At 34.2% G+C, this 27,084-nt stretch overlaps 1 protein-coding gene across 7 annotated transcripts in view; it reads left to right on the forward strand.

The window, feature by feature from the left end:
• Positions 1-27,084, forward strand: part of STXBP5L (syntaxin binding protein 5 like) — a 419,550-nt gene that overhangs the window by 288,762 nt on the left and 103,704 nt on the right. For 5 of the 7 annotated variants that reach the window (XM_017513535.1, XM_017513534.2, XM_017513536.2 and 2 more), the window contains exons 19-20: positions 4,135-4,286; positions 6,574-6,645. In XM_017513535.1, coding sequence (XP_017369024.1) covers positions 4,135-4,286; positions 6,574-6,645 — 224 coding nt within the window. The remainder of the gene's footprint in view (positions 1-4,134; positions 4,287-6,573; positions 6,646-27,084) is intronic. The other 2 variants (XM_017513533.2, XM_037733130.1) reach the window with 1 other exon arrangement.

The raw sequence follows: 27,084 nt of genomic DNA on the forward strand, positions 1-27,084 counted from the left end.
CAACTTGACTTCCTCCTTTCCTATTTGAATACCCTTTATTTCTTTTTCTTGCCTGATTGCTCTGGCTAGAACTTCTAATACTATATTGAATAGGAGTGGTGAGAGAGGGCATCCTTGTGTAGTGCCACATTTCAAGGGGAATGCTTCCAGTTTTTGCCCATTCAGTATGATATTGGCTGTTGGTTTGTCATAAATAGCTTTTATTATTTTGAGATACCGGGGCTCCGGTGGGGCGGGGTGGGGACGGGGGGAACCCCACCGCCGCCCGCACTGCCGTTCCTGTCCACTGTCGACTGCCGGCGACGGCCGGGTATGGGCCCGATGCTCCAGCGCCATCCATTTTCAGGGCTAGTTGATTCGGCAGGTGAGTTGTTACACACTCCTTAGCGGATTCCGACTTCCATGGCCACCGTCCTGCTTGTTTTTGTTTTTTTGCTGCTTTTTCTCTACCTTCTTTTCAGGGAAAGATTGTGTATCTTTTAATGATTCTATTTTATCTTCTTTATTTATTGAGATATACTTCTTTTAGTTTTTGTTTGTTTGTTTGCTCTCAGCCTTACACTATATGTGTTTGAGTTATCAAATAAGTAGATAAACAAATGGAATTATACCACCTTTCATATATTTTAATAACTTTACAACAGCATACTTCTACTTATCTTCCTGTATTTTGCACTATTTTCATAAATTTACTTCTATGTGTTATAAACCCCACAATACATTGTTACTAATTTTGCCTTAGTAAATTATCCTTTAAAAAAATGAGAAAAGTCTTTAATATTAATTTTCATATTTAACATTTTTGGTGTTCTTCATTATATAGTGGAGATCCTATATTTCCATCTCTAATCATTTTTTTCTGAGACTTTCCTTATTATTTATGTAATGCATTTATGTGAGTGAAGAATTCCATCAGCTTTTCTTTTTTTGCAAAAATTTTTTCTACCCTTTGAAAGATGTATTTGCTGGGTATAGAATTTTAGTTTGACATTATTTTTATTTCTTACTGTAAAGATGCCACTCCATTATCTTTTAGTTTGTATAGTTTCATTTAATTTTTTTAAATGATTTCATTTTATTTTTTTTTATTTTTACAATGTAAGAAATATTTTTTCCTCTGCCAGTTTTTAACATTTTCTCTTTATTATTAGTTGTTTTCAGCAATCTGATTATGATGACTTTTTATTTTTCTTCATTCTTATTCTGCTTGGGATCTTTAAATTTCTATTATCTGCAGGTTTGTTACTGCCTTCAAATTTTGTCTATCATTTGACTAAATTGGCTATCCTTTTTTCAAATATGTTTTCTGTTGTTTTTCTTTTCTGAAACTTCAATTATGGAATTTTATTTTTTAAAATTTTAAAATTTCATTTTATTTTACTAATTTCTATCATTTCTTCAAGTTCACTCTCTTAGTCTGGGATGCTTTAAACAAAAATACTATAAATTGGGTAACTTGTAAACAACAGAAATTTATTTTTCACAATTCTGAAGGCTGAAAAGTCTAATATCAAGGCACCAGTAGATTTGATGTCTGGTGAGAACCTGTTCCTTGTAGACAGTACCTTCTAAATTCATCATCACGTAATGGAAGTGGTGAGGCAGCTCTCTGGGGCCTCTTTTATAACCGTTCTGATTTCATTCATGAGAGCTCCATTCTCATGATCTAGTTACCTTCCAAAGTTCCCACCTCTTAATACAATCACCTTGGGGTTTAGGTTTTAACATATTAATTTTGGGAAGGCACAAACATTCAGAGAATAGCATTCACTATTCTTTTCTACTATAATGTCTGATGTGCAGATAATTTTTAAATTTCATATACATTTATGTCTCTAGAAATTTCATTTGAGGCTTTTTTATGTCTTTCATTTCTTACTTTGTCATATTAATGTTTTTCTCAACCTTCTTGATTATCTGTAATATGCTTTTAAACACATTTTCAATATTTTTGTCTGCTAATTTATCATCTATTTCTGGATATGTTTCTATTGAGTTATTTTTTCCTCTGGTTATCATATTTTACTGATTCTTTATAGGCCTGCTACTTTTTATATACTGGATATTGTGAATTTTACATTTTTGGTGATTTTTATTTTTGTTGTTGCCAGTTTTTTTCCTGGAATGAAATTAAATTACTTGGAATCTGTAGCTATTGTCTTGGTACTTAAGTGACACTCCTCTATCTGCTGTTCCATGTATTAGGAGATCTCTGCCACCTCATTGGTAGTAACATAAAATATTCTTAGCCTTGTGTATGCCCTGGGAATTATTCTCCCTTATCTTTTTGGTGGCTCTTTTATTGGCCATGAGTAGCTTCTTCCCATGGATGCACAGATTAGTACATAGACAAAGTCTCAAGGACATCTTTCTGCAAATCTCTTGTATTCTCTTTCTGTGCAGCTTATTATGCCTTATTAGATCTAGCTGTTTTTGCAGCCTCAGTCTCTGATCTCTGCCTCCTCAACTAAATGAGACTATCAGTCTCTCTTTGAGTTTTAGTTTCCTGTGCCCAAGCATGGGAACTATCTCCAGTCACTAACACAGAACATTTATGAAATGTATTATCTTGGTTGTTATCCTTCTCTCCTCTTATTCTGTTTTCTGTTAACCAATATGAAAATTGTTGTTTAATACGTTTTGTCCAGTTTTCTAGTAATTCAAAATAGGAGATTAAATCTAGTCTCTTCACTGACTTTCTGACAACTACTGCCAGACTTCCCCAGCCCTAAGCTATAACTTCTCAGCATTCTTATTTTTAATTTCAAGACAAAAATAATTATTTATGGCATATAGAATGTCATGCATCCTAGTTGCCTACTTTTTTTACTCATTATTGCATTTAGAAACTCTATCATGTCTATAAGCAGAAGTAATTTGCTGTATTTTAACATAGAAAGCTTAAAGATACTAACTTGTTATAACTGGTAATGTATAATATTGCATTTACTTAAAATAATAAGATCAATTTTTTGCATGGAAAAATTTCAATGTACTTTAAAAATAATTTTCTGACTTGAAACTCATAAAAGCTCTGTGAACTAGATAAATGTAGAAGTGTAATTATCACTGTAAAGAAGCTAAGACCAAGTAAGATTCATTAATTTTTTTCAAAGTCACATATCCTGTAAGTGATAGAAATAAGAATTAAACCCAGATCTGACCAGTATAACAATACTTTTTTTTTCCAGTTTCCAAAGTTTGTAGAGCTCTATGTGTATTAGCAAAACACCTAGTATGAGTAGAAGTGTTGTTATTGTGTTTTAACTTGTGTGGTGGAGTGGTAAGTATCATTTTAAGAGTAATCAGATGGTTTGTAAACAAGATTCAATCTAAATAATAATACAACCTGGAACATATATAAAACAAGCAAAACAACTTTCATATAACTAGTGTTTATTTAGTTTATGAAGTAAAATGTACAGATAGAATTGTTCAGCTGGAGGGCATGTTGTAAATGGAGAAAAATGAGAGTTAATGTATGCCTAATTGTTAAGGCAATCAAAATGCCCATTGGAAGAACGGTCTTTTTAAAATTTCTCAGGAGATTTAGTTAAGAAATTAATTAAATGGTCTTTATCTTTTGAAAGGAGCACAAAATAAAGAGCACAGAAGTAAGAAACAATTTTTTGTATCTTCTCATTTCTAATATAGTGTCAATGCCTTTGATATATGAATTTAATTTTTATTTTTTTTCCAGAAGATAGTTAATATGGAATCTAGTAATTATAATTTTATTTGAAAAAGCCATCTAATTACATAATAAACATTTGTAGCTAGTGACATTTCTTGACCTATCTTCCCCTTGCATAGCAAAAAGGTTTTGTGTGATTTCTTCTGTAAAAATATAAGGTCTAGTTAAAGAGCAGATCAGGTAATCATGACTTATGTGATAAAACTCCTGGCAAAATATAATTGCCAATCATCCTTTTTTTGCAGTAAATTGGATGGCTATTATATAAAGACAGTTTATCCATCGTAAAGCCAAAGTATCCTCCTTGACTTCACAAAAATCACTGCCGAACTTCCCCAACCCTAAATCATTACTTTCCGATAATCCTATTTTTGATTTAAAGATAAAAATAATCATGCTTGTTGTGATACATTCTAGTTGCATTTTTTTCTCTCTCTCAGAGTTGCATTTGGAAACTGCAATGGGTTGGCTGTGGTGGATTTTATACAGAAGACAGTACTGTTAAGCATGGGGACCATTGACTTATATAGATCAAGTGACCTATACCAGCGACAACCACGGTCTCCTCGAAAAAACAAACAGTTCATTGCAGGTAGGAGATAAAAAAAGATGAGTTATGAACTTGATTTGTTCATCTGTGTTCTTACTTTTAGATTTCTTGTCTTTCTTCTGTGATGCTATTGAAATGCATGGCAAAATAAAATCAACATAATTTACAAAACCATGTAAGTAAAATAAATTGGGCAGAAACATTGTGAGAATCTTTGAAAGTGTTAGGGAAGTGTATGTTTAAACTTCAATTTGCTGTTGAAGTTAGGAAGCATCTCACGTTTCTTAGGTTTAATTCCTAAGAAATAACAGAAAATAAAAAGCCATTAAATGTAAAAATGCTGCAAAAATTACGGCTCTGTAATTGAAAAAACTGCTTGCAATTGTTGTGTTAAACAGGTTAACTTTCTTCTAAACTATCTAGTCCCTTTAAAAAGATAATTTCAGGTCATTCACTACTTTTAATTTTTAAAATTGATTCCATATTGTGGCTGACACCTTTACTTGTTGGATAATGACCTTCCTCGAGGTATTTTCACAATTCAGTAAACATTTTTCATCAACATTTTTAAAGTACTATGAAAGGTGGCATTTTTCTTGGCAGAATCCATGAATTGATATATTTAACTACAGAAGAAAATAAACTTAAGTTTAATTAGGATTTAATGACAAACTTTGATATGCCAATTATCCAAAGTTTTACTGAAATTTTAGTATATATCCAAATAGTTGGTTTTGTAAACACTGCCAAAGTTTTGTATATTTTCTGCCCACTAACAGTCCAGTTGGAAAAAAAAAAAAAAAAATGAGGCCAAAAGGTTGCAGATGAAAATGCTTCTATAATATTTTGTATTATTTTAGATAATCCTTTAAAGTCTTCTACTTTAGTCCAGTTATGGTGGCTCATGCCTGTAATCCTAGTACTTTGGGAGGCCGAGGTGAGAGGATTTCTTGAAGCCAGGAACACAAGACCAGGCTGAATAACATAGTGTGTGACCTCATCTCTAAAAATAATTATTACCTTTTAAATTTTTTAAATAAATAAATAAAATAAAATTTCTACTTTGTATTATTTAAAATAATCTATTGAATATTGACGACATTATTAAATATAACCATAGGAAAATATTTTATAATAAAAATAAAATGGGTACATGATGGTAGGTGTTATTTTCCAAATAGCAGGTATGTCAAATTTAACATCCAAATATGATAATAAATGAATTTCCTTTTTGGACTAGTGAAATTTGTTATGCTGAAACTCTCCTTGTTAACCTTTCTTTTGCAAACCTCAATCATTTCCAAATTACTAGTTTAGACCTTTTTGAGAGGTACAAAATTTCTCTTTCAGAACCTAAGGGCTTTTAGTGAGGGATCTCAACTTTTAGCAATATTTTAGGAGTGCTAGAAATTTTAAATTCCAGAGATTTTGCCTCTATCACTACCAAAGTTTATAAGGAAGACAAAATAAAAGCAATTGTACATTCGCATAACATAAGGTTCCCTCATGGTTGAGAAAGACAAGTTTGAAGTTGATAGACTCTAGGCTAGAAAGGTGTTAGGAAGCAGTAGCTTATTTATAATTTAAAAATTAGTTCCTCAGTCATAATAACCATATTTCGAGTGTTCAGTTTGCAGTGCTAAAAGCACCAATATAATCAGAAAATCTGTGAATCCTATGACAATATCTAAATTACTTGCTGGATATACACAGCAGTGCAAAAAAAAGTATACATTTTGACAAATTTAATACAATTGTTATCAAATTTAATTTAAACCTCTTGAACCTTAACAGTTACTACTAGAGCTTAGAATATTGATGACTTTAAAATCACGAAAAGCTGTGATGAAGTTATTAACTCAGTTTGTGTTTAGTGTACAAGACGACACAATAACAGCTCACTTTATTATAACAATGAAGTATTAAAGACTGAAATCTTTAGCTTTCTTTTTAATTGTTGAAGGATTAAAGACATTCATTTTTATATTAATGAAATAATTTATACATATTATTTACAAGCCAAATAAGTATATTTTGTAAAAACATGTAAGGAAAATTTGCCACATACTTTTATAAGACATTTAAATAAGATATAAGATCTTTAAATAAATATTAAAGTTACTCCAGCATTCTCATCATTCATCTATCACCTCTTTTTAATTGATTTATTTTATCAATATCTCCTCTCTAATTTTATTACCTAATCTTGCTGCAATTTCTTCATCTTGGCTGTTCTAGATTCTGGTATGATATCACTTCCTTTCACTTTAGATTTTTTTTCTCTTTCTTCTGCCTGCTGCTGATGCTGGTGTTCTGGCATGTTCCAAAGACAACTTTTGCATGCGTGGCCTGTCTAACTTTTATCCTGATTTAACGAAACGGATCCGTACTTCCTATCAGAGTAAGTTATATAAAGGTTAGGCAAATAGCATTTTTAAATCATAATGCTTGAGTTAAATCCATACATCAGTGCTCAGTAATGTGTTTCTTAAAACACATTCAACATGCATGCAAATTTTTGTTTTGTTATGATGTGCACCTGATAATTTTAATAAAAATTATTATAGAACTATTTCAATCCATTATTGTCCTGTACCCATTCAGTCATACCCATTGTTTCAGTATTTATTTCAAACCATGCAGGCCATGTTCCACTAGTCCAAGAGTCACTGTTTTATTTTGAGGAGGAAGAGCTATGATGTCCTTGTAAATAATAAAACTTAATACTGATACTGGTATCAGTAATAAGTCAATGCTTTCTTATTTTGGAAACCTTATGCTTTGGCCATTTTATAATACTATTCTAACCAGGGTCATAATATGTGCTTCTTTTAAATAATTATATTCCTTGAAGATAACTAAGAATTCCTAATTTCTGATGGTTTTTATTAATATATACAAACACATGTTTATATGGTGATTTAAGGAATCCAAACATTATAAAGTAGGATAATTAAGGTCAAAAGCAAACAAGTAAGATCAACATTTACCATGGTAGCAAACACAGAGCTGAAGATGTTTATAATAAGTAATTATAAAAACTGGTATAGAAAGGATAAAGAGTGAGAGTGTGTGTGCCTAGAAGTACAGATGACACTAATGATGTTATGGGTAGATATTTATTGATGTGAAAAAAGTATTTATCAAATGTTAATATATTCTGTTAAAAAGCAGGCTGTTTAGCAATATATACAAAATGGCCTTATAATTGTATAAAAATACATTATATACACACACTCACACATGTATGTTGTTTGTAACCTGAAGTTCTTCAGACCTCACCCGTTCACATATACGAATGGAATCTTATCAGTAACAAAATCTAAAACTTGGTGGTTTATGCTCCTAGCTTACATAAATCAGTCTCTGTGAAATCCTTAAAATGTTCCTGGGAATGCCCAAAAGTTGAGTAATTTTTGCTCCTAAATATTCTCCAATTTTCTACTGTAGCAGAACACCCCTTTTTGGGAATCCTTCCCACTACTCTACCTGTTGCCTTGTATGAGAACATTGGTATCTATGTTGGCTTCTGCTGCTCCTAAAACAGAAACTTATTTGGTACTATGATATTTCTTGATATCTGAAAATGTAATGAAATTTCAGTTTCTGTAATAAAGTTTTATTGGAACACAGTCACAATCATTCATTTACATATTGTCCATAAATTCTTTCACACGGCAATGGCAGAGTTGAGTAGCTGCAACAGAGACTATATGACATATAAGGCCTAAAATGTTTACTATCCAGTTCTTTACATTAAAAGTTTGCTGATTCCTGCTCTATGCAATTCTTTTACACCCACCCATCCTCTGCACCACATAAAGGATTTCAGCCAAAACTTTTCTGTAAATAGTCTGAGAGTGGTTTAACACACATATTCAGACTTATGAATCCCAGTTTAGCCTTCTGAAGGCAACATATCCTACTGTGTGTGTGTGTGTGTGTGTGTGTGCAGAGATAGAAAAGTTTGTGGAACATGACCTTGTGGATTTTATAGACTTCTTTTAGCTTTACAATATATTCGGATTTTTCTATAATCAACTTGTAATTCTTTTATGTTAAGAAACTAAATTGGAAACTGAGGATCAGGAGCAGAAACAGGCTTTTAGTTCATCAGGATTCTATAGTACCAGCCATGATGTAAAGTTTTTAAAAGTTCTGAGAAATCTTAATAAATATATTTTCTTATATTCCTTATATTTCCATTGGAATTGAAAAAAATCCCTTCATTCAGGATATACTGAAGTATAATTTCTATCAACATCTTCAAATGGATTTTCTACTATTCTCCTCTTAAGCCAAATTTTTGTATCTTGCTACTATTATGACTTACTCATATCATTCCCTCTCTAGAAATGCCCTGCTAAAAGTTTACTTTCTATATAAGCCTTTCCTACTGCCATCAGAGCCCTGTTGTGCCAATTCCTTTATTTAAATGCTTCCAGGCTTATACACAGTACAGGCTTGCCTGAACCGTTTAGCCTAATTCATTTAGCCGAAATTCATTAGTATGGACTCTTACTTTTATACTTATGCTCTACCTTTCCAAATGCATGACAAGGCTCTCAAGACCATATCTAAAATTCTTCATGTTCTCTGCATCTGGCAGAAGCCATAAGATCAGTAAGTAAATGATAATGTCAGTAGGATAGAGCTTGGCAGCAGGCTTTTTTCTCTCATATGAACAGCCAGGGAAACTTTTCAGATCTGACAAGTGAGAAAAGAACTGGGTACTGGGTTCACTAGGATTTTGCAAAAGAAATCACAGTTTCTAAGTAGAGACCTAACATTTTAAGTCAGAAGTAAAATCAAGTGTGTAGAAGGACTTAAAGAAATCCTCCATGTCTCTACCAGTAGGCTCCATAGGGGATCAGACAAGCCCAAGGATTTAAAATCAGATTTCCTAAAAGTCTTCTCTGAATGATCAATATTGCCAGCTATTTTTTTTTTGTTTTTGTATTTTTAGTAAAGACAGGGTTTTGCTTTGTTGGCCAGGCTGGCCTTGAACTCCTGGCCTCAAGTGATCCCCCCACCTTGGCCTCCCAAAGTACTGGGATTATAAGCATGAGCCACTGTGCCTGGCCAGGAATGATTCTTTAATCACTCAAATGTTTATCCTACAATTGCTTTTCAAAATACATTTTATGAAAATTTGGCTTGAAGTTTAACTATTGGATAAAATAGTCTGATATATTTCTATAATCTCACTTTATTATATTAGAGACTGTTCAGCCTTTTCATTAATTGTTTCCTTTCAGAAAAGCATATATGCATTGTTCATATTTGGGATGACAGAACCCAGTTCCACTGGTTATCTATTCTACTCTGCTAGTCAATTTGACTCACTGTTATATTATCTAATAGTGATTATAACCTTTCAGGCAGATTGATATATATTAGTATATTTCTCTACACATGAGAAAACTGAAGTTGAAAAAAATGAAATGAGTCTCTCAAAGTCACACAGAATAAGTAGGACCCAAACTTATGCCTATCTGATACTAAAGTTATACCATAGTGTTTTCACTGTATAATCTTGGATCGCTAAGTGTCTTTGTTAAAAGTTTCAGGTACATTGGAAACCAAGTCCATTATTCTATAATCAGGAGACACCTCAGTTTTTGCACGCTATCAATGAAATTATATCAGTGACTCGTTTACTGGTCACCTTATGAGATAGTTTGGGCTCCAAGGAGCTGGCCTCCCCAAATCTTTAAATTACCAACCTGCAAAACTTTTACATCATAGAATAATAAAGTTTTTTAGTTGAAAGAAACTTTCACATTTTTTAGATTATGATTTTTAGAAGCAGAAAAATGCTTTGAAAAGAACAGTAGACATCTGATCAGAAGTTTTACATTGTTTTACCTTTTCCATTTATTAACTACTTAATACATTTATAATCTTAAACAAGGCATTTAATCACTCTAAGTTTCTTTCTTCTAATATATAAAGTAAGAATTGCAATTTCTACCTCCCTTAGAGAGTTGTAGAACTTTTCTGGGTTAATGTTAACAAAAGTGATTCTATAAATGTTAGTTATTATAATTATTACAAAAGATGAACCAATCCACACCATAGAGAGGTTAAATAACTCCCAGAATCATAAGCAATCTATGGAATACTTAGGACTAAAACTCAGCCTGCTGCCTCATTGCCTAGTAACAGTTCTACTTGTGATCATCACAGAAATTTTGCTAGTTAAAAACTGATATTATGCCATATGAATCAAGGGAAGTTTGAAAAGTAGGCTTAATATAGAGCATTGTCAGAAAGACTTGTTTGTATATCAATTTCTAGTTATGCAACAAAGGATACTCTGGAGAGTCTCAGGCCTATGTTCCCTTTCTTTTCAGAGGATAGGGGATGATAACAGATCCTAAAAACACCTGAAAAATAAAGAAGAAATAAAAGAAAAGGGGATGATAAGAGAACTAGCCAAGAAAAGCAAATAAGTATTTTAAAATGAACAGAAAGTCAAGATGGAGAAGTAAACCAAATAATAATAATAAAGAAGGGATGCTTCTAGAAACAAAAATCAGCAAAAATTATGGTAAACAATAAATGGGAAAAAATCCATTCATTCAAAGAATATTTTATTGAGCATCTCTTGTGTCAAACATTTCTCTAGGCATTAAGTACATTTGCCTAGTGAAACACCATGAGTGAAACAATTATGGTCTTTTCATTTCATTTATAACAGATAATATACAGATAAGTACATTTATAGATAATTGAAAAAGTGACAATGCTATGATAGGGAAAAATGAGATAAGGTGGACCTATTTTTAAAGTGTTGTTAGAGAAAAGGCCTATCCAACATGGAAACATTTAAGTGAAGTTTTGCAAGATAAGAAAGCAATAGTCAAAGCTTTGGATTCTCACTACCAACCAAGATAAAAGGATAGAGTAACAGGTACCAGATTTAACCTCCTGCCTGAAAACCACACACACACACCCCTCAAAATAGACAAAATAAATAGAAACGATGTTTTTAAGACACAGGACATCAAACAATGAAAAAAAAGTGATGGGACAGATGGGAAACCTAACAATCATACCTATTTACTATCCTAAGAGAATTTCTAGACTGTAGCAAAAGGAGGGGAAGGCCAGGAAGAAACCACTCAGCTTTTTAAGCTGGGAGATGAAGATGAGAAACCAGAGAAACCAAAGCATCTACAGCTTACAAAAGAATTTCAGAGTTATACAGTGTTTCCTCCTACAGTAAAATGCTGATCAACGTATACATATGATGCAGCTACCCAGGAACAGGTAAAGAACCATCTGAAAGAATTAAAGGAAACAGTGCCCAACACTCAAATAAAGGATATAGTGCCATTCCCACTTACCCGGCTAGAAAAAATTTATACCCCACATCCACTTCTGTTTAATATTGTATTAGAAATTCTAGACAGTATTGTCAAGTAAGAAAAATAAAAGTTATCTAGATTGGAAAGGAAGAAGAAGGTAAATAGTCTTTATTCATGGAAAACATGATTGTCTATGAAGAAAACTTAATGAAATCTGTCAAAAACAGCTACTAGAACTAAAAATGTGTGTTTAACAATGTGCAGGATAGAAAGTTAACATACAAAACTCCATTGTATTTCTATATGCATATAACAATCTGAAATTGAAATTTAAAAATACCATTTACAATAGCATCAAAAATAAGAAGTACTTAGCCATAAATGAGACAGCAGATATGAAAGACGTACACATGGAAAACCAGAAAACATTGCTGAGAAAAGTTAGGAAGACTTAAGTAGTTATAATAAGTTTATGTCTCACAAAACTCAATTTTATTAAGATGCCAGTTCATTCCAAATCGATTTGTAGTTTTAATGCCAGACTCCTGTAAAAATCCAGCAGATGTTCTTGTAGGAACTAACAAACTGATTCTGAAGTTCATACAGAAGTTCAAAGGATTTAGAGTAGCCAAAACAGCTTTTAAAAGAAGAGTCTGTTCTTGCCTTAGTTAGCTGATAATAATGGCCTCCAACTCTATCCATGTTACTGCAAATGAATTAATTTCATTCTTTTTTATGTCTGTGTAGTGTTCCATGGTGTATATGTACCACATTTTCTTTATTCAGTCTACTTTTGATGGGCTTTTAGGTTGATTCCGTGTTTTCACTATTGTGAATAGTGCTGCAGTAAACATACGCATGCATTGTTTTTATGGTAAACCACAAATTATATTTCTTTGGATATATACACAATAGTGGGATTGCTGGGTTAAATGATAAATCTGTTTTAAGTTCTTCGATAAATCACCACACTATTTCCACAATGGCTGAACTAATATACACTCTTACCAACAGTATATAAGCATTCTCTTTTCTCCACGGTCTCTCCAACATCTGTTATTTTTTGACTTTGTAATAGTGGACATTCTGACTGGTATGAGATGGTATCTCATTGTGGTTTTGATTTGCATTTCTCTAATGATTGGAGATCTTGAACATTTTTTCATATGCTTGTTGGCTGCATGTATGTCTTCTTTAGAAAGGTATCTTTTCATGTCCTTTGCCCACTTTTTAATGGGATTGATTGTTTTTTGGTTACAAATTTGTTTAAATTACTTATAGATTCTGAGTATTAAACCTTGGATGCATAATTTGAAAATATTTTCTCCCATCCTGAAGGTTGTTTGTATACTCTGTCGATAATTTCTATAGCTGTGCATAAGCTCTTTAGTTTGATTAGGTCCCATTTGTCAATTTTTGTTTTTGTTGTAACTGCTTTTGGCATCTTCATCATGAAATCTTTGCCAGGTCCTATGTCACATGGACATAAAAAAGTGAACAATAGACACTGGGGCCTACTTGAGGGTGGAGTGTGAAAGCAGGGAGAGGATTTAAAAAATACCTATCAGGTACTATACTTATTATTGGGTGACTAAATAATCTGTACACCAAACTCCCACAACATGCAGTTTACCTATGTAACAATCTTGCACATGTTCCACTAAACCTAAAATAAATTTTTTTAAAAAAAGAATCACTACCTGATATTAAGACTTATTTAAAAACTAGAATTATTAAGACAGTTTAGTATTGGTAGAAAGATAAATAGATCAATGGAAATCAATACTCTAGAAATAGACCCACACATATATGGGCAACTGATTTTTAACAAAGGTGCAAAGGCAATTCACTGAAGAAAGAATTATTTTTTCTAAAATTGTGCTTAAACAATTGGATATTCTTCTGTAAAAAATTTTTTTGATCCATCCTTTATACCAAATTTTTCAAAATTAACTCTCAATTGATCATGAACCTAAATTTAAAATCTAAAACTATAAATCTAAAAAGGAATGAGGATTTTTTTCATATTAGGTTAGACAAAGATCTCTTAGATAAGAAACCAAGAAGATATCCCATAAAAGAACATATGGACACAGCAAACTCACTTAAAAGTAAAAATTTCTGATCCTTGAAAGTCACTCATGAGAATACAAATATAATCCACAGAGTAGAAGAAAATATTTGCAAAGCATATATCTCATAAAGAACTTAGATCTAGAATATATAAAAATTCTAAAAACTCAATAATAAAAAAACAACCCAATAATAAATTGGCAAAACATATAGTTTACTAAAGATGCCATACAGATGATTAATAAACACATAAAAAGATACTCAACTCTACATAAAATTAAGGAAATGCAAATTAAAACTACAAGGAGATATGATGATACATATATTAGAATGGCTGAAATTAAAAAGATTAATCATACCAAGTGTTGGAAAGAATGTAGAAGAACTAGAACTTTCCCACACTACTCTAGGAATGTACAGTGCTGTAATCATTTGACAGATTCTTAAAGAATTAAACATACACTTGCCACATGACCTAGTCATTTTGCTCCCGGTTATTCACCCTAGATAAATGAGAGCATATGTTTATACACAGATATTCACAGAAGCTTTATTAATAATAGTCAAAAGCTAAAACAGAAGTTAAAAAATGACTGATAGGAGGCAAGACTAACTTGCAACCCTTACTCAGATGGATGAAACGGCCTATGGAGATTCATACCATGAGCTTTTGCTCTGAGAACTACCACAGGAACATACCAGGAAAACTAAAAGAATTTACAGACTCTATGAAAGAAGCAGCTTGCTGCTGCAAACTCTGTCAGCCAGCCAAAAAACTGTAAGTGCCCAAAGTGTGAATTGGTAAAGTCCATTTCCAAACACACATCCTCACTGGGGAACCTGAAAATCCAGATTACAAGAGAAGATTTTTAACCTTCCCTAGAACTGAAATGAATTTAGAGAGATGAGCAAAATGTAAAAGTAGTAGAAGCAGCAGAAGAGCCCTTTAGGCATTCCTGGTCCCCAGGGAAGCCATTTCTGACTATCTCACAGGGGTCCTTGGGGAGTACAGCCAGTGGAATTGGGGAAGGACCACAGGGAGAAGAAAATTCCAGCTGAACTTTGTAATAATTTTGACCAAGTGTGAATTTTTCTGGGCAGAATCTGGGAAGGGAAGTAATTGGGAAGTGCAGATACAAGCACAGAAGCCACAGCAAACGGAGTGGTGAGGCCTGAAAGCTCTGCTTGCTTTCTCAGCAGTAAGGCTTGTGGCCTGAGGCAAGACCTCAGCGCTGCTTACCAACTGCCTGTATATAAAATAGGTGCTGTTGGTGGAACACAGTGGGAGTGAGACTGGCCTTGCTGTCTGTGTGGGAGTTTGGTGAAGCCTGTCATTACTGGCTTTCCCCTACTTCTCTGGTGACCTGTATGACACAGCAGAGGCAGCCATAATCCCCCAAGAATATAACTCCATTGGCCTGAGAACCACACTCCTATTTCTTACAGTGGCCACAGCAAACCCCACCCAAGGAAAGTCTAAGGTCAGACATACCTAACCCTGCCCCAACCTGTTGGCTTTTCTCTACCCATGCTGGTAGTCAAAGGGAAAAGACAATGTCTTGGGAGCTCTGTGTCTCTGCTCATCACCTGAGAAACCTGAATACTTATCCAGGTGACCTTAGGGCAAGCTTGTATTCCCCCCATACTACCACAACTGATGCTTTCTTGAAATACCTTCCTTCTGGCTGGAGGCCAACCATCTCAAGCCATTACAGCAACTCATAATAGAATAACCCCACACCAAGAAAGCAGAAACAATAGCTAATTCCACTACGTGTAACATCCTGGCTAATCCGAGGTCCTGAGTCTGTCCATGTGACAACTTCACTGGTAGCATAACCAATATTTGAGAAAGCACAGTACCAAACAAAACTACAACCAAAGACCCTCACAGAGTTCACTTCACACTCCTGCTACTTCCACCAGAGCAGGTGCTGGTATTCACAGGTGAGATACCTGAAGACTTATCACATCACAGGACTCTTTGCAGATATTTCTCATTACCAGCCTGGAGTCCAGTAACTCTGCTGGGTGACTAGACCCAAAAGAGCAATAACAATCACTGCACTCCAGCTGTTAGCAAGCCCCATCCCTAGGGGAAGGGGGAGAACACCATCCTGTGAGACAAAAGAATCTGAACAACAGCCATTGAGTGCCATATCTTTCCTCTGACATAATCTACCCAAGTGAGAAGTAACCACAAAAACAATTCTGGTAATATGACAGATTTGGTTACTTAACACTCCCAAAAGACCACACTAGCTCACCAGCAATGGATCCAAACCAAGAAGAAATCTCTGAATTTGCAGAAAAAGAATTCAGTAGGTCAATTATTAAGCTACTTAATAAGGAAGCACCAGAGAAAGGTGAAAAACAAAGACATTTAGAAAATAACACAGGATCAGGATACGGAAAAAAATCTCCAGAGAAATAGCATAAATTAAAAATTACCACAATTTTTTTTTTTCAGACAGAGACTCACTCTGTTTCCCAGGCTGGAATGCAGTGGTGCAATCTCAGCTCACTGCAACCTCCACTTCCCATGTTCGAGTGATTCTCCTGCCTCAGCCTCCAGAGTAGCTGGGATTACAGGCATGCGCCACCATGTCAGGCTAATTTTTGTATTTTTAGTAGAGACAGGGGTTCACTATGTTGGCTAGGCTGATTTTCAACTCTTGACCTCTATAATTCACCTACCTCAACCTCCCAAAATGCTGAGATTATAGGCATGAGCCACCACACCCAGCCTCATCACAAATTCTTGAAATGAATGACACATTATAGAAATGGAAGACATACTGGGAAGTTACAACAATAGAATATAGCAAGTAGAATAAAGAAATTCAGAGCTTGAAGACAAGACTTTAGAATTAACCCAATCCAACAAAGATAAAGAAAAAATAATTTTAAAATATGAACAAAGCCTCCAAGAAGTTTGGGATCATGTTAAATGATCAAATCTATGAATAATTGGTGTTCCCAAAGAAGAAGAGAAATCTAAAAATCTGGAAAACTTATTTGAGAGGATAATCAAGGAAAATTTTCCTGGCCTTTCTAGAGATCTATACATCCAAATACAAGAAGTGCAAAGAACACCCAGGAAATACATTGCAAAAAGATCATTATCTAGGCACATAGTCATCAGGTTTATATAGATCAAGAGGAAGGCAAGAATCTTAAGAGACCGCGTGGCAAAAGCATCAGGAAACTTATAAAAGAAAACTACATCAGATTAACAACAGATTTCTCAGCAGAAATCCTATAAGCTAGAAAGGATTGAGGTCCTATCTTTAACCTCCTTAAAGCAATCTCAGGAAAGAATTTTGTATCCAGTGAAATTAAGCATCATAAATGAAGGAGAAATAAATTATTTTTCAGACAATCAAATGCTGAGATAATTCACCACTACCAAGCCAGCATTCCAAGAACTCCTAAAAGGAATTCTAAATCCCGAAATGAAATGTCAAAATACGCTAAAATAGAACCTCCTTAAATCATAAATATCACAGGGCTTATAAAAAAATAACACAATGGAAAAAGAAAACAAGGTATTCAATGACTAGCATGATGAAGAGAATAGTACCTCACATCTCAATACTATCGTTGCATGTTAATGGCCTAGATGCTCCACTTAAATGAATAAGGATTATCAAGTATCTCCTCTCTTCAAGAGACTCACCTAACACATAAGGACTCACATAAACTTAAGGTAAAGGAGGAGAAAAACATAGTCCATGCAAATGGACACCAAAAGGGAGCAAGAGTGGCTATTCTTATATCAGACAAAACAGAGTTTAAAGCAAAAACAGTTTAAAAAAAGACAAGGAAGGACATTAAACAATGATAAAAGGACTAGTCCAACAGGAAAATATTACAATTCTAGATCTATATACACCTAACATTGGAGCCCCCAAATTTATAAAACAATTACTAGTGGACCTAAGAAATGAGACAGACAGCAACACAATAATAGTGGAATACTTCATTATTACACTGATACCACTAGACAGGTCATCAAGACAAAGTCAACAAAGAAAGAATGGATTTAAACTGTACCCTAGAACAAAAGGACTTAACAGATATTTGCAGAACATTCTACCCAACAACTGCAGAATATATATTCTATTCATGAGCATATAGAACATTCACCAGGATAGACCATATGATAGGCCACAAAACAAGTCTCAATAAATTTTTAAAAGTCAAAATTATATCAAAGTACTCTCTCAGACCACAGAGGAATAAAATTCACACAGTAGAATCAAATCCAAAAGGAACCCTCGAAACCATGCAAATACTTAGAAATTAAATAATCTGCCTCTAAATGATAGTTGGGTAAACAATGAAATCAAGATGGAAATTTAGAACTTCTTTGAACTGAATGATAATAATGACACAACCTATCAGAATCTCTGGGATACAGCAAAAGCACTGCTAAGAGGAGAGTTCATAGCATTAAATGCCTACATCAAAAAATCTGAAAGAGCACAAGTAGACAATCTAAGGTCACACCTCAAGGAACTAGAGAAACAAGAACAATCCCAAACCCAGCAGAAAAAAAGAAATAACAAAGATCAGAGCAGAACTAAATGAAATTGAAACAAACAAACAAAAAATACAAAAGATAAATGAATCAAATGGTGGCTCTTTGAAAAGATTTAAAAAATTGATAGACCATTAGTGAGATTAATCAAGAAAAGAAGAGAGAAGATCCAAATAAGTTCAATTAGAAACAAATGGGAAATATTACAACCAATACAACAGAAATACAAAAGGTCATTAGGCTACTATGTTCACCTTTATGCACACAAACTAGAAAACCTAGAGAAGATAGATAAGTTCCTGGAAATATTCAATGCTTCTGATTAAACCAGAAAGAAATAGAAACTTTGAACCAACTAATAACAAGCAGTGAGATTGAAATGGTAGTTTAAAAATTGCCAACAAAAAAAGTCCAGGACCAGATGGATCCACAGCTGAATTCTATCAGATATTCAAAGAATTGGTACCAATCTTATATATGAAACTATTCCAAAAGATAAAGAGGGAATCCTCCCCCAGATCATTCTATGAAGCCAGGATCATCCTAATACCAAAACCAGGAAAGGACATAACAAAAAAAGAAAACTACAGACTGATATCCCTGATGAACAAAGGTGCAAAAATCCTCAACAAAATACTAGCTAACAAAATCCAACAGCATATCAACAAGATAATCTACCACAATCAAGTGTGTTTTATACCAGGAATGCAGGGATGGTTTAACATACACAAGTCAATAATGTGATACATCACATAAACAAAATTAAAAATCATATGATCATCTCAATAGATGCAGAAAAAGCATTCTATGAAATTCATCATCTGTTTATGATTAAAATCCTCAGCAAAATCGGCATAGAAGGAAAACAACTAAAGGTAATAAAAGCCATCTATAACAAATGCACAGCCAACATTGTACTGAATGAGAGAAAGCTGAAAACATTCCTCCTGAAAATTAGAACAAAACAAGGATGCCCACTTTCATTGCTTCTAGTCAACATAGTACTGGAAGTCCTAGCCAGAGCAATCAGATAAAAGAAAGAAATAAAGGACATCCATCTCAGTAAAGAGGAAATCAAACTGTCACTGTTTGCCAATGATATGATTGTATGCCTAGAAAACCCTAAAGAAATAACCAAAAAGTGCATATATCTGATAAGTGAATTTGGTGAAGTTTTAGGATACAAAATCAATGTACACAAATCAATAACACTGCTATATATCAACAGTGACCAAGCTGAGAATCAAATTAAGAACTCAACCCCTTTTACAACAGCTGTAAAAAAATAAAATATTTAGGAATTTAACCAAGGAGGTGAAAGTTCCCTAAAAGGAAAACAAAACACTGCTGAAAGAAATCATAGACAACACAAACAAATGGAAACACATCCCAAGCTCATGGATGGTAGAATCAATATTGTGAAAATTACCGTACTTTCAAAAGCAATCTACAAATTCAATGCAATTTCCATCAAAATACCATCATTATTCTTTATAAAACTAAAAAATAAATCCTAAAATTTAAATTTATTCATACAGAACCAAAAAAGCCCAAATAGTCTTTATAGTACATACAAATAGGCATGTATAATATGCAATGAGATAGAGTCAAAATAGTATTAAAGAGTGGCAGGTGAGGAAACAGCACAACTGAATACCTCTTTAAAAATATTTGGTTATGAAGGGATGCTGAAAAATAGATTAATACCTGGATTGGAGTAAGATGTTAAAAGGAGTAGTTTGCAGTTTTTTTAATTTTAGAGAAAAGAGCATATTTTTAATTTATGTGAATATGGAATGATCCATAGAAAAATAGATTGATGATAAGGGAGAGAGGGTATAACTAAAGGAACAAAATTCTAAAGAAAATGAGAGGGAAGGGGAATCAGAGCACAGATGCAAGGACTAACATTTAATAAGAGGCTCTGTCTATTATTATAGACAGATTCTTGAAAGGAGAGAGCTACAGAATGAAGAGATATATTGAAAAGTGCACTGTTTCATTGAGAGATGAAACAAGTGATTGTTATATCTGATTTTCAATTCAATATTTTAGGTTTCCTTTCCTTTTAAAATCAGTTTTACAGTGTAAATTTCTTACTAGAAAGCTTTGTGTTGAAAATCAACTACATTGAATTGTAATTAGTAGGAAAAAATATGTTTCTATCTTTGAACTTACAAAAATCAACAACAACAACAAAAAAACACAAAATACAGGAGATATTATCTAGCAATATATGTTAATTTTCTTGACATTTGTTAATAGTAATCTCATTGTGAGTCAGGCTCTCAACTAGGAATGATATTGTCCCCCAGGGATATTTGGTAATATCTGAGGATTTTTTTATTGTCACAACTGAAGAGTAGGGATACTCTACTGATACCTACATCTACAATGTATGTCTACCACAGAATATTATCTGGCCAAAATGTGAAATCAAATTAAAAACATTCAGAGAAGACAATTTGATATGGTAAACAATAATTTAGTAAGAAAAAATTTTAAAGTGTAGACTATATGGATGGAAATATTTGTATATTGAGTAAAGTCTCCTAGACAATACTGATATTTTAACTAACGTTTACTAACTGTTACTTAAAGTATTATTTTATTATTACCAAGTAAGCTACATTATAGGTATATTTTTTTAAGTTATAGAAGTTGGTGTAATTCACAGTAGTCAGGGGATCGTATTTCTGATACTTAGTTGTTTATTTACCAAAAGAGTTCTATATCTGTTCCAACCAGAATTTATTACACGTTTTCTGATGAATTACTGTAAAAACCTTCAAGTTTACTAGCCAATTTGCTTTACTTTATTCATATGCCAGACATAGCTTTATCCACATAAAATCTCGGGGAAATTTCACCATTTAGCATTCATTATAGTATTAGGACAAGCATGATGTTTGGCATGTACTGTGAGTACTTTAGTAGAATACTTACTAGTGTAGGTATTGATTAACTAGCTTAACATGTTTCCATTCCACTGATTCCTCATGTCTTCTTTCCAGCTTTCACAGTATTTCCAATATATCAAATGTAAGTGAAAGAGGGACTTTTCATTTCCAGATAGGATGTTAAAAGACATAAAAGACCTTCACCCCAATGGTAGCAACAATGATAAAAACAACAATAACAAAATCCTATAGTAATGACAACAAAATTAAAATTATCCTTTTCTATGGGGTTATGGAAGAGTGATGCATTCAAAGAAGTATAATTAACTGAATACCAAATTGTAACTGAGATACCATTCACAGGTCAACAGAAATCTACCGCTGCTTCCAGACCTGGGGTTAGTGACTGGAATGGAAAATAGCCAGTGAGGTTTAATAGCTGTTTGGACTGACCTATAGATTGGAATTTGAAAGAGCCCTAAACGGAAAAATCATTCAAGTTGGCAATGACAGCCACCACCTGCCACTAAACCATAGACATCAATCTCGGTTTTCTGCAAAAGTAGCAATGCAGGTGGATTGGAAAGCAGAGCAATTTAGGCAGTCTTAATGTGCTTGTATTCTGGGGTAATTATAAAATTTAAGCAAAAGTGAATTAAGATAATTAAAACTATCTGAAACAGGCCAGGGGTGGTGGCTCACCCCTGTAATCCCTGTACTTTGGGAGGCCCAGGTGGGTGGATCACGAAGTCAGGAGATGAGACCATCCTGGCTAACATGGCAAAACCCCGTCTCTACTAAAAATAAAAAAAAATTAGCTGGACATGGTGGTGGGCACCTGTAATTCCAGCTACTTGGGAGGCTGAGGCAGGAGAATAATTTGAACCCAGGAGGCAGAGGTTGCAGTGAGCCTAGATCGTGTCACTGCATTCCAGCCTGGGAAACAGAAGGGCTCTGTCTCAAAACAAAACCAAAAAAAAACCTATCTGAAACAGCATCCCATTGTGTCACTGCACAAATACTAATAAGATTAGTCATCAGTCCCTTGGCAAAGGGGGTGTGAAGGATTCAGTGTTGGATGGAGAAGCAAACAGAGATTTTCATAGTCCAATTTGAAACAATAGTGGAATTTAATCTTATTAAAGCTACAGCCCAGCCCCAGCTTAGTTAAATGCTTTGTAGAATCTGAATGATTATATATATACATATATATGTGTGTGTGTGTGTGTGTGTGATATCACTGATATTAGTGATAATATACATATATGTGAATTATTCTTTAGTTTTCACTACTGGGTTGTACAAATAGCATACCATCAGAAATTAGAAAACATGCAGAGAAGCAGAAAATTGTGACTCGTAATTGAGTGGGGGAAAAAAGTCAATCAAAGCAGATCCATAGATAGCCCAAACTGGAATTAGTAGCCAAGAACTGTAAAATAACTATAGGAAAAGACGCCCAGGCACAGTGGCTCATGCCTGTAATCCCAACACTTTGGGAGACCGAGGCAGGCAGATCACCTGAGGTCAGGAGGTCCAGACCAGCCTGGCCAACGTGGCAAAAACCTATTTCTACTAAAAATACAAAAATTAGCCGGGTGTTGTGGTACACACCTGTAGTCCCAGCTACCTGGGAGGCTGAGGCAGGAGAATCGCTTGAACCCAGGAGGTGGAGGTTGCAGTGAACTGAGATTCCACTACTGTATTCCAGCCCGGGTGACAGAGGGAGACTCCGCAACCCCCTCTCCGTGTCCCCCACCAAAAAGAATATATAGGAAAAGATGGCTTGGCTGAGTAAATATGTTAGGGAATTTTAGGAGAGAAACTGAAACTCTGAAAAGGAACCAAATGGGAATTATAGAACTTAAAATATGTAAAATTAAAAGTTCGTGGTTGTCTCTTAGCTATTATGAATGATGCTGCATTGAACATAAGAGTGCCAATATTTCTTTGAGGATCCTGTTTTCAATTCTTTTGGATAAATACCCACAAGTAGGATTGCTGGATCATATGGTAGTTCTATTTTTTATTTTTTCATGAACCTCAATGCTGTTTTCCATAACAGCGGTACCATTTTACATTCCCACCAACAGTGCACAACAATGCAAATTTCTCCAAATTTTCATCAAAACACTTGTTATTTTGTTTCTGTTTGTTTTGTTTTTTATAATGGCCATCATAACAGGTATGAGGTGATATTTCATTGTAGTTTCAATCTGCATTTCCCTGATGATTAGCAATGTTGATTAGTAATGTTTTTTAATATAACTGTTGGCTATTTGTATTATTTTACACAATACACGATACTAAAGCCAAAATGCATTAAAAGCTTAAATGTAAGACTTAAAACTGTAAAACTTCCAGAGAAAATATAGGTGAAAACCTTCATAACATTGATCTTAGCAACAAATTCTTGAATATGACATCAAAGGCACAGGCAATAAAGGCAAACATACGTAAGTGATACTGCATCAAACTAAAAGCTTCTACATAACCTAAATATCTGCAGACAGATGAATGAATAAAGAAAATAATGGTACATAATATATAATGGAATATTAGCCTTTAAGAAGAAAATCTTGTGATATGCTACATGATGATCTTCAGGACATTACACTAGATGAAATAAGCCAGTCACAGAAGGACAAATACTACATGATTCCACTTATATGGCATAAATCTAAAATAGTGGAAAGGGAAAAATAGAGAGCTTCTGTTCAAGGGACACATAGTTTGAGTTATACAAGATGAACAGGTTCTAAATATCTGCTGTACAACAGTGTGAATATGGTAAACAATACTGTAATATACTCATAAAAATTTGTTTAGAAGGTAGATTTCGTGTTGTGTATTTTTTACCATTGTATATATATGTTGATTACATATGTAAAGTTAAGTCTGTTTTGGCTGCTTCTCCTAATTATAAGAACCGTTGTGAAGTTAGTGTAGGGTAATAATCACCAACAGCATCTTTTCAATTGTATTTGCTCTCCTAGTAAATCTTGTCACAACCAACATGGAAGTATAATATATAACCCTATATTCATCTTTGATCTATGAACTGAGGCATTAAGTAGACAAAAAATCAAAAGCAAGTTTCATGAAATCATCTATCATTGTCATTTTTTGAAAACAGTATTGTTATCTTTTCCCACTAGCAACATGAAGAGCAAACAAGGAAAATACTTTATAGAAATAATTAAGCTGGTGACGTTTTTCCTTCTTAAGGTGTTTCATATTCATAGAAACCATGAGGGTGAAGGTTTCATATTCTAAAACTGTTTTTTCAGAGACAGTAACATTTAAATGTCTTTATGGAAGTGTCAAGGCACCCTTGATACATAGTACCAAGGAACCTAAATAGGGCTTTTTGAATAAAAAGGCATTCCTTCCAAAAACAAGAGTTCACAGGATTGCTTTAACAATATATTGCACAGCAGTAGGAACTATCAGTTAACTTGAATACAGATCAATAGAAATGATCCAAATAGAAGCACGGAGTTTTTAAAAAAAAAAAAAAAAACAGTTAAGCTAAATGAACATCAGTGACTATGGCTGAAATTTTTTCTAAATTTGATGAAAAAACATCAACTGAAACATCCCAGAAGCTCAAACACCCTCATGCCTGTAATGCCAGCACTTTGGGAGTCTGAGGCAGGTGGATCACTTGAGATCAGGAGTTTAAGAGCAACAGGCCCAATATGGTGAAACACTATCTGTACCAAAAATAAAAAATATTAGTGGGGCATGCACCTGTGGTCCCAGCTACTTGGGAGGCTGAAGTGGGAGGATCACTTGAGCTGGGAGGCAGAGGTTGCAGTGAGCCATGATTGCACCACTGCAGTCCAGCCTGGGCAAAAGAGACCCTATCTCAAAAAGAAAAAAAAAAGTACAAAGAAAACCACAGTTAACTGGCTAGCCATGTGCAGAAAGTAGAAACTGCACCTGTTCCTGAAACCTTACACTAAAATTAACTCCAGATGGATTAAACATAAGACCTAACACCATAAAAACCTTAGAAGAAAACCTAGACAAAACAATTCAGGACATAGGCATAGGGAAGGACTTCATGACTAAAACACCAAAAGCATTGGCAACAAAAGCCAAAATAGACAAATGGGATCTAATTAAACTCCAGAGCTTCTGCACAGCAAAAGAAACAATCATCAGAGTCAACCGGCAACCAACAGAATGGGAGAAAATTTTTGCAATCTACCCATCTGACAAAGATATCCAGAATCTACAAAGAACTAAAACAGATTTACAAGAAAAAAACCAACTCATTCAAAAGTGGGCAAAGGATATGAACAGACACTTTTCAAAAGAAGACATATATGAGGCTGACAAACATATGAAAAAATGCTCATCATCACTGGTCATTAGAGAAATGCAAATCAGGCCAGGTGCGGTGGCTCACGCCTGTAATCCCAGCACTTTGAGAGTCCCAGGCAGGTGGATCATGAGGTCAAGAGATCAAAACCATCCTGGCCAACATGGTGAAGCCCCATCTCTACTAAAAATACAAAAAATTAGCCAGGTGTGGTGGCACATGCCTGTGGTCCCAGCTACTCGGGAGGCTGAGGTGGAAGGATCGCTTGAACTCAGGAGGCGGAGGTTGCAGTGAGCCAAGATTGCACCACTGCACTCCAGCCTGGCAACAGAGCAACACTCCGTCCCAAAAAAAAAAAGAGAAAAATGGAAATCAAAACTATATTGAGATACCATCTCACACCAATTAGAACGGCAATCATTAAAAAATCTGGAGACAACAGATGCTGGAGAGGATGTGGAGAAATAGGAACACTTTTCCATCGTTGGTGGAAGTGTAAATTAGTTCAACGATTGTGGAAGACAGTATGGCAATTCCTCAAGGACCTGGAAATAGAAATTCCATTTGACCCAGCAATCCCATTACTGGGCATATATCCAAAGGATTATAAAGCATTCTGTTATAAGGACACATGCACACGAATGTTCATTGCAGCACTGTTTACAATAGCAAAGACTTGGAACCAACCCAAATGCCCATCAATGATAGACTGGACAGGGAAAATATGGCACATATACACCATGGAATACTATGCAGCCATAAAAACAATGAGTTGTGTCCTTTGTAGGGACATGGATGAACCTGGAGACCATCATTCTCAGCAAACTGACACAAGAACAGAAAATCAAATACCAGATGTTCTCACTCATAGGTGGGTGTTGAACGATGAGGACACATGGACACAGGGAGGGGAGCATCACACACTGAGGCCTGTGGTGGGGGGGAACTAGGACAGGGTCAGTGGTGGGGGGGAGGGAGTTGGGGAGGGATAACATGGGGAGAAATGCCAGATATAGGTGATGGGGAGGAAGGCAGCAAACCACACTGCCATGTATGTACCTATGCAACAATCCTGCATATTCTTCACATGTACCCCAAAACCTAAAAAGCAATAAAATATATATATTAAAAAATGCTACCCTCGAAAAATGAAAATTAAAAAATGAAAGCCCTCATAGTCAAACCACTAAAACCAATATAAAAGAGAAAATTGTAAAAGCAATACTGAAACATACACACATACACAAAGGGAACAATATGAATAATGAGTGATTTTTTTCCTTCAGAAATAATTGAAGCCATATACAATATAAAGACATATTTTAAGTGCTAGAGGAAAAATAATTGTCAATCCAGAATTCTATATCTAGCAAAAATATTATTCAAAAATGAAAGCAAATAAATTAACAGATCTGTACTATAAGAAATAGTAAAGAAAATTTTTAAAGCAGAAGAAAAAAAAACAGATGGAAAATTAGGAATACAGGTGAGAATGAAGAGCACTGAAAGTAATAAATATGTGGGTAAATATAAAAAGATATTTTATCTTTCCTTAAATTCTTCATTACTCTTTAAGAAGTAACAATGTATTATGGGATTTATAACATGTAGAAGTAAAATGTATGACAACAGTAACACAAAGTATAGAAAAGAAGTATACAAAATTATACTGTTGTTTTTA

This window comes from Cebus imitator, unplaced genomic scaffold (genome assembly GCF_001604975.1).
Source record: "Cebus imitator isolate Cc_AM_T3 unplaced genomic scaffold, Cebus_imitator-1.0 Scaffold494, whole genome shotgun sequence".
Classification (NCBI taxonomy): Eukaryota; Metazoa; Chordata; class Mammalia; order Primates; family Cebidae; genus Cebus; species Cebus imitator.